This window comes from Schistocerca piceifrons, chromosome 2 (assembly GCF_021461385.2).
Source record: "Schistocerca piceifrons isolate TAMUIC-IGC-003096 chromosome 2, iqSchPice1.1, whole genome shotgun sequence".
In the NCBI taxonomy this organism is placed as follows: domain Eukaryota; kingdom Metazoa; phylum Arthropoda; class Insecta; order Orthoptera; family Acrididae; genus Schistocerca; species Schistocerca piceifrons.
Genome location: NC_060139.1, coordinates 1,066,311,928 through 1,066,329,438, shown reverse-complemented (window position 1 = coordinate 1,066,329,438; position 17,511 = coordinate 1,066,311,928). Strand labels below are relative to the sequence as shown.

The following is a 17,511-nucleotide window of genomic DNA, read 5'->3' as shown; positions in this document are numbered from 1 at the left end:
GGACATCAAACCCTAATCTTCGTTTATTTCTTCATAACAAAACATAACCACATATGGTGCCACTGACAGTTTGTAAACTTTTAACATTCTGCGCGAAGTCTCATACTGCTCTATCAGTGGCTGTTGGTCTTTTCGCTCTTACAGTTTTAAACCAGATCCTGGTTGTTTCTATGCCATATTGTTGATTACCTGTCGGGATGTTTCTGGAAAGCTTGTAGACTGTAGGTAACCAGCTAAAGGGGGTGGGAATTTTGTAAGTCTTGGACAGAGCTCAGCCAGTAAAACAAGAATGATTCCGATGAATCAGCACAGTGGACAATGTCCACTCTACTGGAAACTATCAAACAAATGAATATAAATGAATCAACTTTGAAGACATATTTAAGTCAGCCACACAGTCATTGTACAGGCTCTCACGGAATGAGAGGTAGAACAAACTTAAGATGATCCACAAGATTTATAGGAAATCAGCACCATTTGTCACCACTGGAAAACACACTGAAGAAATTTTCAGTATTAGAGCTGTGAAACAAGAGGACTCAATGTCACCAAAACTATTCATGGGTGTTTTGAAGATGGCAAAGTCAAAGATCATTTACAAGGGAACCTCCCCATCGCACCCCCCTCAGATTTAATTATAAGTTGGCACAGTGGATAGGCCTTGAAAAACTGAACACAGATCAATCGAGAAAACAAGAAGAAGTTGTGTGGAACTACGAAAAAAATTAGTGAAACATACAAACTGAGTAGCCCATGCCAAAGATAGGCAACATCAAGGAAAGAGTAAGCGTAGGAGCGCCGTGGTTAGCGTGAGTAGCTGCGGAATGAGAGGTCCTTGGTTCAAGTCTTCCCTCGACTGAAAATTTTACTTTCTTTATTTTCGCAAAGTTATGGTCTGTCCGTTCGTTCATTGACGTCTCTGTTCACTGTAATAAGTTTAGTGTCTGTGTTTTGCGACTGCACCGCAAAACCGTGCGATTAGTAGACGAAAGGACGCGCCTCTCCAATGGGAACCGAAAACATTTGATCGCAAGGTCATAGATCAACCGATTCCTCCTCAGGAAAAGTCATCTGATATATTCTATACGACACTGGTGACGGCAAGTGCGTCACATGACAGGAATATGTTGTCGACCCACCTAACTTGTACACTTAGCGAATGGGTAAAAAGATTCTTCTACCTTGCGCGATTTAGGTTTTCTTGTAGATGTGATAATCACTCCCAAAAAAGTGATGAAAACATAAGAGTTTGTCACATAAACTGAAAATAAAAAATTAAACTTTTCACTCGCGGGAAGACTTGAACCTGGGACCTCTTGTTCTGTAGCTGCTCTCGCTAACCACGGGACCCCGACGCTCCTTGACTCCCCTTGTCCTTGATGTTGCCTATCTTCACATGGACTACTCAGTTTGTATATTTTACTAATTTTTTTCATAGTTCCACACAACTTCTTCCTGTTTTCTCGATTGATCTGTGTTCAGTTTTTCAAGGCCTACCCACTGTGCCAACTTATAACTGAATCTGAGGGGGGTGCGATGGGGAGGTTCCCTTGTTAGAAGAAAAGAGGAATGGAATGCAATTAGACACTTTCTCTTTGCAGATAATATTGTACTTCTAGCTAATGACATCGAGAGACTGCAGTTTCTGGTTTTGACATTGTTGAAATGTGTTAAGAATTTGGACTCGAGGTTAACATCTCGAAAATAAAAACAGTGTTCAATAAGTCAGAGGTGAATGAAAACGTGATCAATGGCACAAAGGCTCCATTGTCATCTGAAGAGTTTGTGTGTCTTGGTCAGCTGTTGAATAATAAATGCAATATTAAGTTGTCACATCACTGCTGAGAATCACAAGTAGCTCGAACTTCCGAGAAATTACTGCTTAACTTGAAGAGGCTACATCGCACTAACTATTAAAATAGCTACTTAATAATAGTAATAATAATGCGTTCATTGGAGATCCAGAATGTCCCTGTAAAGTTTTTTTTCTGTATACATAAATGATCTTATGGACAGGGTCAGCAGCAGTTCAGTTGTTTGCTGCTGATACTGCTGCATCTGAAGGTGGTGGTCAGTGACTGTAGGGTGATACAAGATGACTATATCATCTTGTATGAGGTGCTATCAAATTTCTAGTTGGTGTGATGGAAGGCAGCTTGCTCTAAATGTAGAAAAATATAACTTAATGTAGGTAAGTAAGAAAAACAATCCTATGACATTTGAATACAGCATTATTAGTGTGCTGTTTGACACTGTCATGATGATAACATATTTGAGCATAACATTACAGAGCAACATGAAATGCAACGAGATCACAAGGACAGCAGTAGAGAATGTGAATGGTCGACTTAGAATTATTGGGAGAATTCTAGGTAACTGTAGTTAATCTGTAAATGTGTTTGTGGAACACTTGGGCATCACATTCTTGACTACTGTTCAATTGTTGAGGATCCCCCAGCAGGCCAGATTAAAGAAAAACATCAAAGTAGCTCAAAGGCAAGCTGCTAGACATGTTACTGGTAAGTTCGATCAACACAAAAGTATGAAGGATGTTCAATAAGTAACATAATGCATTTTTTCCGCAGCCAGTTTTGGTTGAAAAATGAGGAATTTGCTGTGGGACAGTGTGGAATATTCCTACTTCAGTCGCTATAGTTTCATGAAATTCAGAGAGGCTGTGCTATATGGAGCCCCTAAGATGGCGTCTGTAACAGTGGTGTGTTCTAAGCAGATAGCTGTCATTGCTTCTTTTGGCAGAAAACCAGAGGATTGCTGATATTCATATGCACTTGCACTATGTCATGGCAGGCCGAGTGGTGAACAAAAGTACAGTGTGCCATTGCGAAAGATGTCTGTTATTAGTGCTGCAAGGTTGCACAAACCTACCTGATCTCCCACGTGCTGGCCAGCTGCATGCAGGTGCAACTCCTGCAGTGTTGGAAAGTGTGGACACTCTCATTCAAGGTAATCAATGGATTACAAACAAACACTTCGCTGCACAACTGGAAGTCCGTGTTGGTAGTGCTGACACTCTCCACCAGTTGGGGGTACTGAAAGGTGTGTGCCCGCTGTGTTCCTCGCTGCCTAATAGAAGGCCATACAGAGCAATGAAGGACCACTTGTGCAGGATTGCGTGCACATTAAGAGGCTGATCGTGACAATGTTTTGTTTGTTGAACCTTCATCACAGGCGAAGAAACGAGATCATCACATCAAACCAGAAATTAAACAGCAATCCATGGGATGGTGCCACACCCTGTCTCCTCCAAATAAAAAGTTCAAAGCTATACTCTCAACCAGCAAAGTCATGGTGACTATCTTCTGGGACTCTGAAGGGGTTACTTTGTTTGATGTCTTCTTTCATGGTGCAACAATCAACTCTGTAGTGTACTGTGCTGCCATCAGACAATTGAAGAAACAACTTCCGCATCTTCATCACCATCAAAATGCAAAAGGACTACTTCTCCATGACAACGCATTGCTCCCCACAAATCTCCACACCCAAGAGGAGCTCACAAAACTTTATTGGAATGTTCATCCTCATCCACCCTACAGGACAAATCTCTCACCTTCTGACTTCCATTTGTTTGGCCCAATAAGGACGCACACCGTGGGAAGCAGTATGTGGATGATTGGGAGGTTATTGATGCAGCAAGATGTTGTCCCCGATGTAGCCCAGTAGAGAGGTACCGAGCGGGTTCACAGGCACTCCCAGAAAGGTGGTATTAGGCCATCACATTGAATGGAGATTATGTTGCAAAAAAGGAGTTTGTAGCCAAATGAGTGGGGAATAACGTGTTGGAATCCTGTTTGAAACAAACCTTCTTTCAGAAGAAAAACGTGCTGTATTACTTACCTAATGCCCCTTGTATTACAGAGATGTCTTGTAAACACAAATGAGAAACCTGGAGGGAAGGTGTCTTTCTTTTTGTTAGTAACTATTGAGAAAATTTTGAGAACCTGCATATGAGGCTGACAACAGAATGATTCTAATGCCGCTAATGTACATCTTGCGTAAGGACCATGAGGATAAGAGAAATTAGGGCTCATATGGAGGTATATAATCATTTTTTTTTCCTTGATTTGTTTGAAAATGGAGTGGGGGGAAAAGGAAATGACTAGTAGTGGCTTGTGGAGTACACGTGTAGATGAGGTTTTTATATTACTATTATTATTATTATTATTATTATTATTATTATTATTAATTATTAATTATTATTATACCATTTCTACAACCTCAATTTTGAGTGCTATCATAATAATATTTTAGTTCAGTTAAACCCAATAAATTAACAAATAAGTCAGCGTAAGTGGTGGTGGTGGTGGTGGTGGTGGTGGTGGTGGTGGTTCTCTTCAGCCCAAAGACTGGTTTGTTGCACCTCTCCACACTTGTCTGTCCTGTGCAGGTATCTTGTTCTCTGCATAATTATTGCAGCCTACATATATTTGAACCTACTCATTAGTCAAGGTTTGCTCTCCTGCTACAATTTTTACTGCTCACACCTCTGTCCATTGCCACATTGATGATTATTTATGCCACATGGTGTTTCCTATTACCTGATCCTTTCTTTTAGTCACTGTACCCAACAGTTTTTTTTCTTTCCAATTGGATTCAGCACTTCATTAGCTATCCGTTGTATCTTCAGCATTTTTATGGAGTGCTGCATTCAGAAGCTTATATTTTCCTCATGTCTGTAGTATTTATCATTACTGTTTCACTTCCATATAAGGCTGCAGCTCTATTTGAATATTTTCAGAAGATGCATTGTATTTTCTTTTAGACATGATAACTCAACATAAGTACAATGTGTTTTAGTGTAATGAGAAACAACATAGAAGGGAAAGGGCCCTAACAGAAAGCTACACTCTGATCTTAAATGTTTTGAGAGATAGTTTTCACTAGTCTATATAAGTGTACAATAAATACAGATGACGATCCAGGTGGATTAATACTGTTGCCAAAACAATGACATAGATTTTGTGTGTTCTCCCAGTTGCTGTCAGGGGTTGCAAACATATGGTGTGGTTTACCTACAGTCTTAGCACCACAGTGAGTTAAATCGTTGCCAGAAATCATAATGAAACAATGTGGCCTGTCAAAATGTGGAGGCTTCTCATCAGCTCTATTAGCAGAGCCTGGGGGTGCAGATATTAATCTGTTGTCTGTGATTCAGTAATGCATATATCCATGTGTCCAAATAAATTAACATAAGGCAATCTTCAGTGCTAACACTAATAAAAAATGAGAACACAAAAGTATGGTCTTTTGTCAATCCATCCAGTACACTGAAGCTCAAATACTGGGTTTGACAATCTTCTGTATTAAATGCATTGCATGTTACATCTGCTCTGCATCTTTGAAAATTTTGTAGATTCATTGATGCTCTGTAAGCAGTTGGTGTCACTGTCCAATAAGAGAAATGTGATTAGTTATTTGCATATCCTGTGGATCATAATTGCGGCTTCTTGTTATGGTGTGGAATGGATCACTTTTACAATTGCAGTAAATCTTCTTGGTGTAAAACATGGCGTGTGTGTGTGTTTTTGTTTGTTTGTTTTTCTTCATCTGTTAAAGTACTTTGTGCGATAACTGAATAATAGCCTAAAACTGTGCTTGTCTGCTACTAAACTTTAACCTTATAGTTACACAAGGTGAAAACCAGTTACCGAGATCTCTGGTATTGCTCTGGGCACACACCTTTCACAAATTACAGAAAAATATAAGTGGGCAATATTTTGTTATTTAAATTTTGTGTAGTATGATTTGTGATTTGAACAATGGTATGTACTGTGGAGAAGACCGTTTTGAAATCCAAATTGAGTCTAAGGATATCATTTTGAAAGAAATGTTCCCCCCCCCCCCCCCCCCCCCCCCTTTCTTCAGTATCCTTGAGGAGTAGGTAACTTTAAATTTTGGCATAAATAAGATATATGTAATATTCAGTATTTCTAACAGTAGTATTTGATAATGAATTACATTGCAGATGGTTCGACATGGAGGGTGCCTTGGTCTCGGTCTAGCTGCCATGGGAACCAATCGACAAGATGTTTATGAGCAACTGAAATTCAATCTGTACCAAGATGATGCTATTACGGGTGAGGCTGCTGGAATTGCGATGGGCATGGTAATGCTTGGGTCCAAAGCTACCCAAGCTATCGAGGACATGGTTGCGGTATGTATTTCTTAGTGAACACTGCTTAAATCTGTATCTGGCATCTCTAAAGCTTCTTCTTCTTCTTTTTTTTGGAGAGGGGGGGGGGGGGCAGGGATGAAGAGATATAACGTAAGTTTCATAAGATCATGTTAGTACAATATTGTATGAAAATGACTTTTGGGGGTATGAGTAAAATGTGAGTGAGTGCAATTCAGGCAGCAGAAATGGTTTCTTGAAGTTGTGAAAGACTGTGTGTACTAGATCAGGCAGAGTTGGAAATGCTATGATGATTGAATATTCATGTATTAAGAAATAAAATCCAAAGAACATAATGAAGTGGAGTGATGAAATTAAGGGAACAAACATTCAAAGGAAGCATTTGAAATTTGTAAAATACGAAACCTCAAGCATGAAAATGTGAAGGAAGATAGGAAAAGATGAGTGTCACAGCAGGCAAATGCCTAATTCTCAAAATGCAGAAAAGACAACTTCTGATATTTTGGTAAGGGTTCTTTTATATTCTGTATTTCACATTTGCACTGAATGATCGTATGTAAGGAATTTCTTTCCAAGGTCACCGAAGTTCTTCTTTGGTCATCCCTTGAGCCTTCCCTTGTGTTTGAGAAGAAAATTAGCCTCTCGGCTAGCTCCGTCTGTTGAAAGTTCAGTAAAAGAACAAGGACAAACCTCACTGCATTTGTACTCTAATGCAACACAGTAAATATATCTTAAATCTTCGTTTGGAGTTATAATTTACACTGAAAGGAGAATGTTTATCATGTATGTGGCTAGGAATCGGATAGGTAGATTGGCTAACTAGTGAAGAGATACTGAATTGAACTGAGGGAAAAAAAAATCTTTATAGTACAACTTGACTAAAAGAGAGTGCTTTAGCAAGAACAAACTTGATTTATGGAATATTTACTGCTTTGCAGAGCAACATGTAAGGCACAGTGAAGGACAAGTTGTATGTAGCACTGGAAACATTGAGAAGACAACAGTAATATGGGTTACAGAATAGGCTGAGCGCACTTTTGTGATCGCTTAAGAAAGACTGTTTCGTTGGTGGCTCACCCCTGTGCGCCAAGGGGCTGACCTAGCATCTATAAGCAGGCTTGTGAACTGTATGGACACGCGATCTCTGAAATAGGGCACGTCGTGAGTGAAGGTACATCAGAGGGGTAGGTTGATAGCTCAGCTCTTGAGGTATCAGGGAGTAGTTCATAATGGAGAGAAGTGTGAGGAGTAAAAATTTTATCAAATGACCAATGCTTGACTACAGTAAATAGGTTTAAGTGAATGTACATTGCAGTAGTTGTATTGAGATGATTAAGCTTGCACAGGATAGAGTAGAGTGATACCAAAGCAGTCTATGGATTGAAGACGGCGGCGGCAGCAGCAGCAACAACAACAACAACAGCAAAACAGGAAAAGTATGTATTAAATCGTTGGGCGGCTCATTTTGTTAGACAAACTGTGTGTTAAATTACCTGCCTGCATAGACATGTATCTTGAAGTGCCATTTCTGGGATCAGACAGATAACTGTCTGTACTTCGTCATAAATGTAGCATTACTGACATAATGATGACATAACAAATATTAGCACCATATTGCTTATTCATTTGCTCTTGAAATGTAATGGTAAGTAAAGAAGCAGTCACTTCACTGCTGAAACAAGAAATGTTGCTCTGCAAAGTCATACTGTGGATGATGTAGTGTAGCCTAAGGGCAGAAGTGTGTCCAGTCCCTTCTTACTGAGAGGTCATGATGTTAAAGCCGTAAAAGACAAATAAGAAATCTAGAGTTCCAAAGTGTCCATTGAATCAGTGTAGACACAGAGGACTCTGGCTGATTTCAGGGAAAGCTGTGTGATAAATAGTTCCTTGTTAACAATAATATGGAAGAATAACAACGAAAACTCCAGGTTGAAATATCAACAATGTAAGGAAAAGATAAGTTGCTGTTGACTGTAAAGATATCATGGTTTAGCATCCAATCGCCGGGTACGGGCTTGGTGACCCCGGGGTTCCTGAGCTGGGGGCTGGTAAGCGCTGCCAATCTTCTCACTGTAAACTCTGCGTATGTATCACAGGGGATGGGGATCTTGACTTGACCACCCAGATCGTGAGAATGGAAAAAGCTCTATAAAAACCCCTCAATCTCGAGGTGTGCTGTGTGTTGATGAGACGGGTGGCTGTTGAGGTAGAACAGTCAGTGGGCAACCTCTGGGGGACCTGCTGCACCTCAGTTGTATGTGACTTACCTCGGCAAGTGAGCTTTGACTCTGTATTTTTATTTCCTTAGCTGCTTGTGGGGACAAGATGGTTCCTTCAAAATTTTCTCTTCCTGCTCCCAGTAGAAAGGACGGGCCACTGGGTGGCATGAACACTGAGACAAACAAGGGGGCTCATGTAACCTGTCCTCCCGGCTCAGAATTCTTGTAGAATCTGTTATGTATAGTAACAAATATAAGTTGCTTGTCAGAACATATTTTTATTAGTTAAAAGGAAAGAGGAGAACTTTGACAGTCTCACCTTTTTACATTAAAAAGGATATAGGGCGGGATTGCTGGTGTGTTAAAATCTGTTAAGCAGTTGCAAAATGGGATGCTGCTTGTCTTAACCTCAAGTACCCAACAAGTGACAAACCCGTGGAAAGCTTAAAGAGGACATGCAGATACCTCGTAGATATCCCCAAAGAAAACCTGCAAATTGAGTGGGCCCAAGAAAGCATTGTGGCTATGCAGAATACCATGAAAAGGGTGGAAGGTGATCTGACCAAACATGTCTCATTCAGCCCAGTTTTAATAGCACGAAACCATTGGAGCATATTAAGGCAGGTTTTCTTCGCTTAATCCTGCAGCCCTAAAAGGGGTGTTTTAAGTACCAGCACTTTGTGTGCACACCACTCTTGGATGTAAGGGATAAGCCACTTGTGGCAAAAAGGGATAAGCCACTTGTTTCAAAGGTGGTGATGTATCCAACAAAGGAGTCGGATGTTAATCTCCTCCAGCATGGGTGAATTGCTCTGGAGCTCATCCTGTCTGGAGTAGGGACTGTTATGTCTTCCTTGAAGAATGGAAGATGCAGAAGATCAAAACTTCAAAACGGATCCCCTGTGGGGAGGCCAAAAATATTTGTAAGGACATGCAGCCCCTCACATTTGCTTCCTCCTTTGCTTTGGTTGTTGAACATCTGGTTTAGAAAACTGATAATGCTACACTAATGGAGGTTGCCAGTGACAGCAGCTGCATTTGTCAATGCACTTGGGTTGCTGCAATTACTTCGAAGCCTACAAAATTGGACACGGCCACAGTAACTGACGTTACGGAGTTCCCTCCTCATCCAAAGGTTTAGTCTGGTCCACGTTCGGCACTGCCTCACCACAGGCATGGTTTGTTGCTCCGACGTGTACCCAGGGAAAAAGATTAAATACACTCTGTTGCTGATGGAATCTGGAGGTGAGCTGTTTGACAATTCAATGTTGCTCTCTCTGATGTTTCTCATGATTAGTCTTCGGAGCTGATGAAGCTTGCTTGATGTTGGCCTAGGGCAGGCTGTTCCAGCTCGTTGGCTCCATTGCGAGCCGCGGAGTGCTCCCTGCTCCAGGGAGCCGTGTCACTTGCTGTGACCATTCAAGTGGGCCGGCACATGGCATGGCTGGCTGAGGCAGGTGGCAAGGCAAGCATTTTGATGTAACAGCTGTGTCTTAAAAGTTCGACAACCTCATACTCTTAGCTGCTAAGGTGTGGTGACATGCTACACCAGGAAATACGATGTTCAGGAAATAAATAAGAAACAACTGTTTTACAAGAAATTGCATACTAAATTTATTGGTCCCCTGTAGCGTGACATTTTCTTTTCATTACAAGATCGGAAATATCAGGGGTCAAAGTGTTCACAGCATTAATGCGGAGGATGGCCTTCATTGTTGCATCCTGAAGAAATGATCGTTCCTTACTTTTTACTCTTTTCATTGCTGAGAAAAGCTGCTCACAACAATACGTAGATTCAAACATGCACATGATCTGAGTTGCATTGTTGTGAAGCTTGGGAAATGTTTTTTGCTGTAATGAACGATACCGTCATGGCAAATCCAACATGTTGTAGTACCTCTCTTTCTCCAATTGAAGTGACGATGACAAGTCATTGGGGGAAACTGAAAAAGAGTGCTGAACACCTTAAGTTCCATTTCCAAACTAGTGAGGTCTCTGAATTGTGTTTCAAACGACGTGATGAAATGCTTTAACTTTGCTTGGTAATCAACGAAAGTAATACGTTCAGGTAGTTTTAAAGAAGCAAGACGATTGAAGAACGTTAAATGTCCATTACTCATCTGCTTCTCAAATAAATGTAACTTTTCCATGAACGAACGCTTTGATCTGGTCGTGCATGTCACCGATTAGCTGCCCTTTGCCCTGCAATGACAGATTTAAATTATTCAGATGCATAGTTATGTCACCTAGGAACACCAGGTCTGATATCCATTTTATATCTTTCAGACAACACATTTCTTCCCCTTTCATTTCGAGAAAAAGGGATATTTCCTCACGAATGGCAAAGAAAACATGAAGAACTTTCCCCGACTCAGCTAACAAACTGTAGTGTGGTAAGGTATATCCCCATAATCCGCTTCCATATCTTTCAGGAATCCTTTGAATTGGCGATGATTCATACCGTGACACCGCACAAAATTCACACACTTCACGACATCTTTCATTATGCCACCTAGCTCTACTGTTTCAGCACACAATGCCTCTTGGTGAATAAAACAATGAAGAGTCAAAATGTCTTTCCCGAATTTGTCCCTGAGTTTATTTTTCAAACGAGAAGCAAAACCTTGGTGACGACCGATCATTTGTGGTGCACCGTCTGTCGCTACGGAATGGAGCTTATCCCAAGGCAAATTCATATTGTCCACTGATTCACAAACAGCTTTAGAAATGTCACGTCCTGTTGTGATGTAATCGAGTGGTATCACATCCAAGAGTTTTTCAGTTACTTGCAGTTCCATGTCGACACCACGCACAGACTGCAAGATGTGCACAGTCCGATATGTTGGTGCTTTCGTCAAGCGCTAGCAAAAATGCAACAAAGCTTTCCAGCTTTTTCCTGAGCTGTGTCTCTAAATCCGTCGCAATGTCCAGGATTCAACGAGACATTGTTTGCTTCGACAGGCAAACCCCTTCAATTGCCTGCACCTCCCTTGGAAACAACATTCTGCGACTGCTACCATGCACGATTTTACGAGTGGTCCCACCGAAAACGGTTTGCCACTCATCACAATGATATGAGCGACCCTGTAGCTTTCTCAAATTGCAGATTCAGTAGTGTTTTCTCCGCTCTCATTCACCTGAAAACTATAAACAAATTACAGAACACGAACTACGTTGCATGTTTTGATACTCTCCATATTACGAAACCATTTTTAAACTTACGTTTCCTGGTATGTCATTCTTAAGACTGGCTACCAGTTCTCTGCATGCAGCGCCTTCTACCTGATCGTAGTGCGCTGTGTGAAGATGTGTATAATGTCGTTGTATGTTGTACCTCTTCTTAGAATTAAATAATTTATGACATACGAGACACTGCGGACGACCATCCCTCTCAATGAATAGAAAGGTATCCTCCAATGGAGGTACAGGGCTCCCGCGGCTAGTCATAGCTGTCATTGAACATGGATTATTGCATCAGTTGCGGCTGCATGCGGCCAGGGGGCAATCAGTTTGCTTTCACCCTCCACGCGGGCTCCGAACTGCCACAGTGAGTGCTCCAGCTCCCTGGAGCTTGGTTGGAACAGCCTTGCCTAGGGCACTTGTCTCGCCCCAAGGCCGAACCTCCACCCAATATGGACTCACCTCTCTAGTGGAAAGAGCTAACCCCTTGATAAATGCCTCCCATACTATAGTGGAACATTAATGGATTCAGGATGCATGTTGAGTAATTGAAACTCCTAGCACACCCCCTGTACTTGTGTTCACAAGAAACACATTTTAAAGCCACTGACACCCCTGCCCTAGGGGCTACACCCTTCATCAAAATAATGACCTGAGTGGGGACAGAGCCGAGGGTGGGATTGCTCTGTTTAACAATACATACCAATCCTCTTCTCTTTCCTTGGATACTGACCACTGCCGTTCATGTGGATGAGATCAGTATCTGCTCACTGTACTTTCCTGCACAGGGTGCGACAGACTCCAAGTATTTCACAGGCTTTATTGAACATCATCTCCACCCATTTCTCCTACTGAGTGATTTTGATGCCCATAATGTATTATGGGGTTTGAACTATACTTGTCCTAGGGGTCAACTCTTGGACAACCTCGTGATGTCTTGAGAGCTGTGCAAGTGGCAAGTGGCAGTGGCAAGCAAATGATGACCTTCATTCCAGTGACCACTTCCTATTGTGGATCCATCTACTGGATAGAGCATTACCTGAACAAGCCACTAAAATGGATGGTCAGCAGGGCTAACTGGATGCTGTTCAGCTAGCTGACTGTGACAACATCCAGGAATAGGGGAGGCCCATATTACACGAGTGATCCATCATGTCACGACATACCCATCCCAAAGTACTCAGGTCATCTTAGGAGGCAAACTACACCTTGCATCGTGGTGGACCGATGAATGCCACTCAGCGATTCGGGACAGGCACTTCGACAGTTTAAGTGCTGCCCAATAATAGACAACCTCTCAGCCTTTCAGGTCATTAAAGCAAAGGCTCAATGCGTAATTTAGGAGAGCAAGAAAAGGTCATGTAAAGCATCCCTGGACACCATCAACCATTCCACTTGGTCTGCAAATGTATGGGAAACCATCAGGATGATTCCCAGTAAACACAGTCGTTTACCAATAGCACTAGTGCTGAAATGGGATTCTCAAACAACACCCAGAGATACCACTTGCAAGAAGAGGTCCCCAGCAGTAAGATTGCTTTTTTATTTTTTATTTATTTATTGAAACCAAGTGTACGGTGGTGTAGGTTAAGAACCCAGCTATCACAACCTGCAGCGATTCATCCTGGGAGTTTTGCTGGTTTCTGTTCCTCCTCCAGTGTTGTTGCATCAGTGACTCACTAGTTGCATCTTACAGTGATGAGGTTAGAATAGTGGGCAGTGAAGATTGGTTTTGTTTTCTGCAGGTGAGGGAAAGTGTTGTTTTCTGCAGGTGTGTGTGTGTGTGTGTGTGTGTGTGTGTGTGTGTGTGTGTGTGTGTGTGTGTGTGTGTGTAATTGGACGGTTTTTCAAAAACAGTGAATCAGTGACTGAAAATGAGAGCAATTTGGGTTGTCTGCTGTCTGGAAGACAATACTGAAATTGGTCAAAAACCAGAAATGAATATCTGTTACAATGAAAACTATCTGACCAATCTGGGACCATTAGAACAGTAGATGGTTTGGTAGCTGTGGCAACACACAGGGTTAATTTGCCAATTTACTAATTTATGAAGTGTGGGAGGTGGCGGCGGCAGCAGCAGCAGCACAAACTGGGCCAAGCAAGATGTGGAATTTGGGAGGAAAGCAGAACGGTGTGCTGGCAGCAAAATTCATTGGGCTCCCAGTTACGGGAATGTATGATGCAAGTTTGTACTTGTTATGAGCATCTGCTTATGTTATGCTATGTTCCTGTGAGGGTCAGATAAGGTGGTGGACTAAATTTTGGTTCTAACCTTTTGTACACTTGAAGTGTAATTCCACCAATTGTTAGTCATGGGTTATTCACACCGACTGACATATCTACAAAGATGTGATGTAGTTGATCGCAAAAACAAAACTTGGTATCTTTCTTTATTCTCAGGAGACTCTTAAGAGTCAGAAATTTTTATTTCATGTTCAAAAAAAAATGTGATTAGAAAATTTGTGGCCAATACCTGAGAAGCCACACCAAAATTTGTAGGTTCATAGTTACGGACTTTTATCAGTTATCAAATTTGATTTTTTGAGTTGTTGCTGAATAAATGGGAAAATGAAATGATTCATTTACTGCAAGTACAAGACTTTTGGCATTTAAATGTCGTCTATACTGGATCCTGACAGCTTCTTAAGAGCTATTTCAACTCATGACAGTAGTTACTCCTCAGATTAAATTTTGGAAATGACTATTTTTTTCCCAAGTCTGTAATCACAAGTGTACTGAAATTCTCTTCGGAGTTGCCATTTTCATGTGTCTGTCACTGTAATGTTTCCTACTTGATTCAGCATCTGCATAGTTTCACTTTCTTGTATTTTTATTACCTGACTTGTTGTTGACGTAGAGGAGGTGACTGAAGATCAAACAGATTTGGTATGAAGCATGAGTCCTCACACTGCCCTCTGACAGCATAGTATTTACCACAATACTTTGTTCAGATGGGTCATAGTTCATGAAAACCTGGCTCATTCCAGCAGGTTATGCCATGTGGAATGCACATTTAAACCGGCATTGGCCTGAAACTAGTTGTAATCATGATTGATTTGATATCACAGGTTCAACATCAGTATACATTTCTACAGGAGATAAATTAATTAAATCATAAATATGCTCACACAGAACATGAAAAACGTGGGACGTCAAATGTAACTCAAGGTTCAGCAGTGACACTAAATGTTCTACTGCTTCGCATCATTGTTGATTTTCAAGGTTAGCAAGAAATGGACAGAGTGCACTGTTAGACCCATGTGTTCAAATTTTTTACCTGTTTGGCTGTAAGATGCTGCAAGACCAAGTTCTGAAGGAATCTTATCTATTCCTTCTGTATTGTTTGGTCTCATGTCTTCCAAATAGGCACCAATTTCTTCTACCATGTCAGCGGCCCTTTACCCCGATATAGGCCTTCAGTATTAAGTTTTCATCTATCTGCTCTCTCCTCTGCGTTTAACAGTTGAATTATTCTTGAACTCCTGTAAAACCTCTTGCTCCTTTTCAGTGACAGTTATTTTTAGTTTTCTATATGTTGAATCTGTTTGCCTTCCGTCCAATTCCTGTTTAATTTTTTCACATTTTTCCTGCAGCCATTACGCTTTCGTCTTGCAGCACTTCCTATTGACTTTGTTCACAAGTTACATTGCAGTTATAGCCCATTTTACACTGCCATTTCTTGTGACCTTTTTGTATTTTCTTCTTTTGTCAATTGATGTATTTCTTCTAGTAGTCAGTTTTTCTTGTAATTACTTTTCTTGTATAGAGTTTGCCTGTCCAGCTTCTGTAATTGTCCTTTTTGGAGATACCCATTCCTCTTCTGCTACATCATGGTATACAAACAATGGAAACCCCAGGTAGGAATATCAACAATGTGGGAAAAGACAGATCACTACTTACCATAAAGAAGACACACAAAGTTGCAGACAGGCACAATTAAGACACTTACATTAAGCTTTCGACAGGCTTCATCATGATCACACACACACACACACACACACACACACACACACACACACACACACACACACACACAAACAAACACGAACGCACGCAAGAAAAAAGCAAGCACTCGTCATGCACACATGGCCTCCTTCTCCAGCTTCTTGGGCCAAGATGCTGGAATTGGCGTGTGTGTGTGTGTGTGTGTGTGTGTGTGTGTGTGTGTGTGTGTGTGTGTGTGTGTGTGTGTGTGAATGGTGTGATGGGTGGATGGATGACTGGAGATGTTTGTATTGGCGAACAACAGCAAGATCTTTAGCGCCTGTGGGAAAACAGATTGAGATGAGTGTCAGTGAAATTCACAGAATAGGAAGATAAAACAGCACGTAAAACACAGGTAATAAAAGTTGGAAAACTAGGCGCATACACGTACAGAAGCCCAAAACAAAGTATTGTCAGTATAAAACATTGACACAGGAAGAAAGTGGTATAAAGAGTTAAAACAATATAGCAGATGGGTTTGGCTGGCTGACCACAAGAAAAGGAATCAGCCACTCTGCAGCCTGAAAGTTTACGCCAGAGTCCAGACATATCATAAAACTTTAAAACCTTAATTACATTCGCCTCATCATCAGCTAAAATAGGGAGCAGATCCCCACTAATATTTGCTTCTGCCCTTACAGTATAAAATGCACTCTGTTAAAATATGGCGGATAGAGATTTGCACGCCACAAGCATCACAAAACAGGGAATCCTCTCACAGTAGTAAAAAGCTGTTTGTGAAAGGGCAGTGTCCAATTGTAAGACTTGTAAGAGTCACTTCATCCTGCCTGAGCAACTGGCAGGAGGAATGCCATGGCCGCGTTGTTTGTCACTAACCACAGCTTATTGGCCATCACCGCCAGCCACTCCTCATCCCACAACTACATGAATTTCCTGTGTAGTGTAGAAATGACAGCATGCAAAAGAATAGGACACTGCCACTTCATTACTCCATATCCATACATGACGTGACACCCAGCAGAATGACACATGCTTATCCCACCATTGGAACAAGTACAGCTGGACTAACTCCTCAGCTGGGTGCAGGTTCTGTAATGATTGTAAGGCACTAAGGGAATTGTTTGCTGTGAATATATATATGACGCATCTCCTCCATTGCCCTCAGGATCACGTGGAGCTCTGCTGCGGAAATGGTATACTCATACGGAAGGCGAATCCAGGTGACATGGTCAGGAAACACTACAGAACAGCCAAGGGAATTCCCTTGTTTGGAGCCTTCAGTGTAAATGTCTGGAAACGATGATCCATATCTAAAATGTTACGAAACAAAGATTGGAATCTGGAATATAAAATCTGGCATACTATCTGTCTTAAAATTAGCAAATCTAAAATAAGTCTGGGTTGCTGGAGAAGCCAAGGTGCAAATCTGCACCAGTCTTAACATAAAACATTAAGACCAGCCACATCCATCCGTAAAAGGCAATCCTGTGTGCAAATCCCATAAGGCCTTATTGTTTGTTGCTGGTTATGAAAAAGCCATGCCAGTGGAAACCGAGCAACGGTATGGTATGCAGGTGTGTGTGGTATGGACAGTGTTTTATGTACCTCGCACACTGTAAGTAGCCGTCACCTGACATGAAGTGGTGATTCACCATCCTCTGCACTGGGACTTGGTATGGGGCTTGTTCTGAATGCCACAGTGGCCAACTGAATCCCTTCATGGTGCACCACATCCAACATCTTATTATTTAAAGTCTTGCAGATCCATACCTGTGCACCCATAATCAAGCAGAGATCACACAAATACCCTGTAAAACCAGAGTAGGCAAGTCCTGTCAGTTTCCCGTGTGCTGTGGCTAAGACATTTTAAAATACCAAAGAGCCTTAAATGACTGTTTCTTCAGGTCATTAAGATGTGGCAACCATGTAAGTTGACAGTGAAATATGAAGCCCAGAAACCTCACTGCATCTTTAAAATTAAGAACAGTGTCCCACATCATCAACTCAGGAAAGTTA

The 17,511-nt window shown here is 41.4% G+C and overlaps 1 protein-coding gene across 2 annotated transcripts in view; it reads left to right on the top strand.

Moving 5' to 3' along the window:
* The window catches only part of LOC124777890 (26S proteasome non-ATPase regulatory subunit 1), a 361,280-nt gene that overhangs the window by 53,996 nt on the left and 289,773 nt on the right, over positions 1-17,511 (top strand). For both annotated transcript variants that reach the window (XM_047253435.1, XM_047253434.1), the window contains exon 9: positions 5,984-6,172. In XM_047253435.1, coding sequence (XP_047109391.1) covers positions 5,984-6,172 — 189 coding nt within the window. The remainder of the gene's footprint in view (positions 1-5,983; positions 6,173-17,511) is intronic.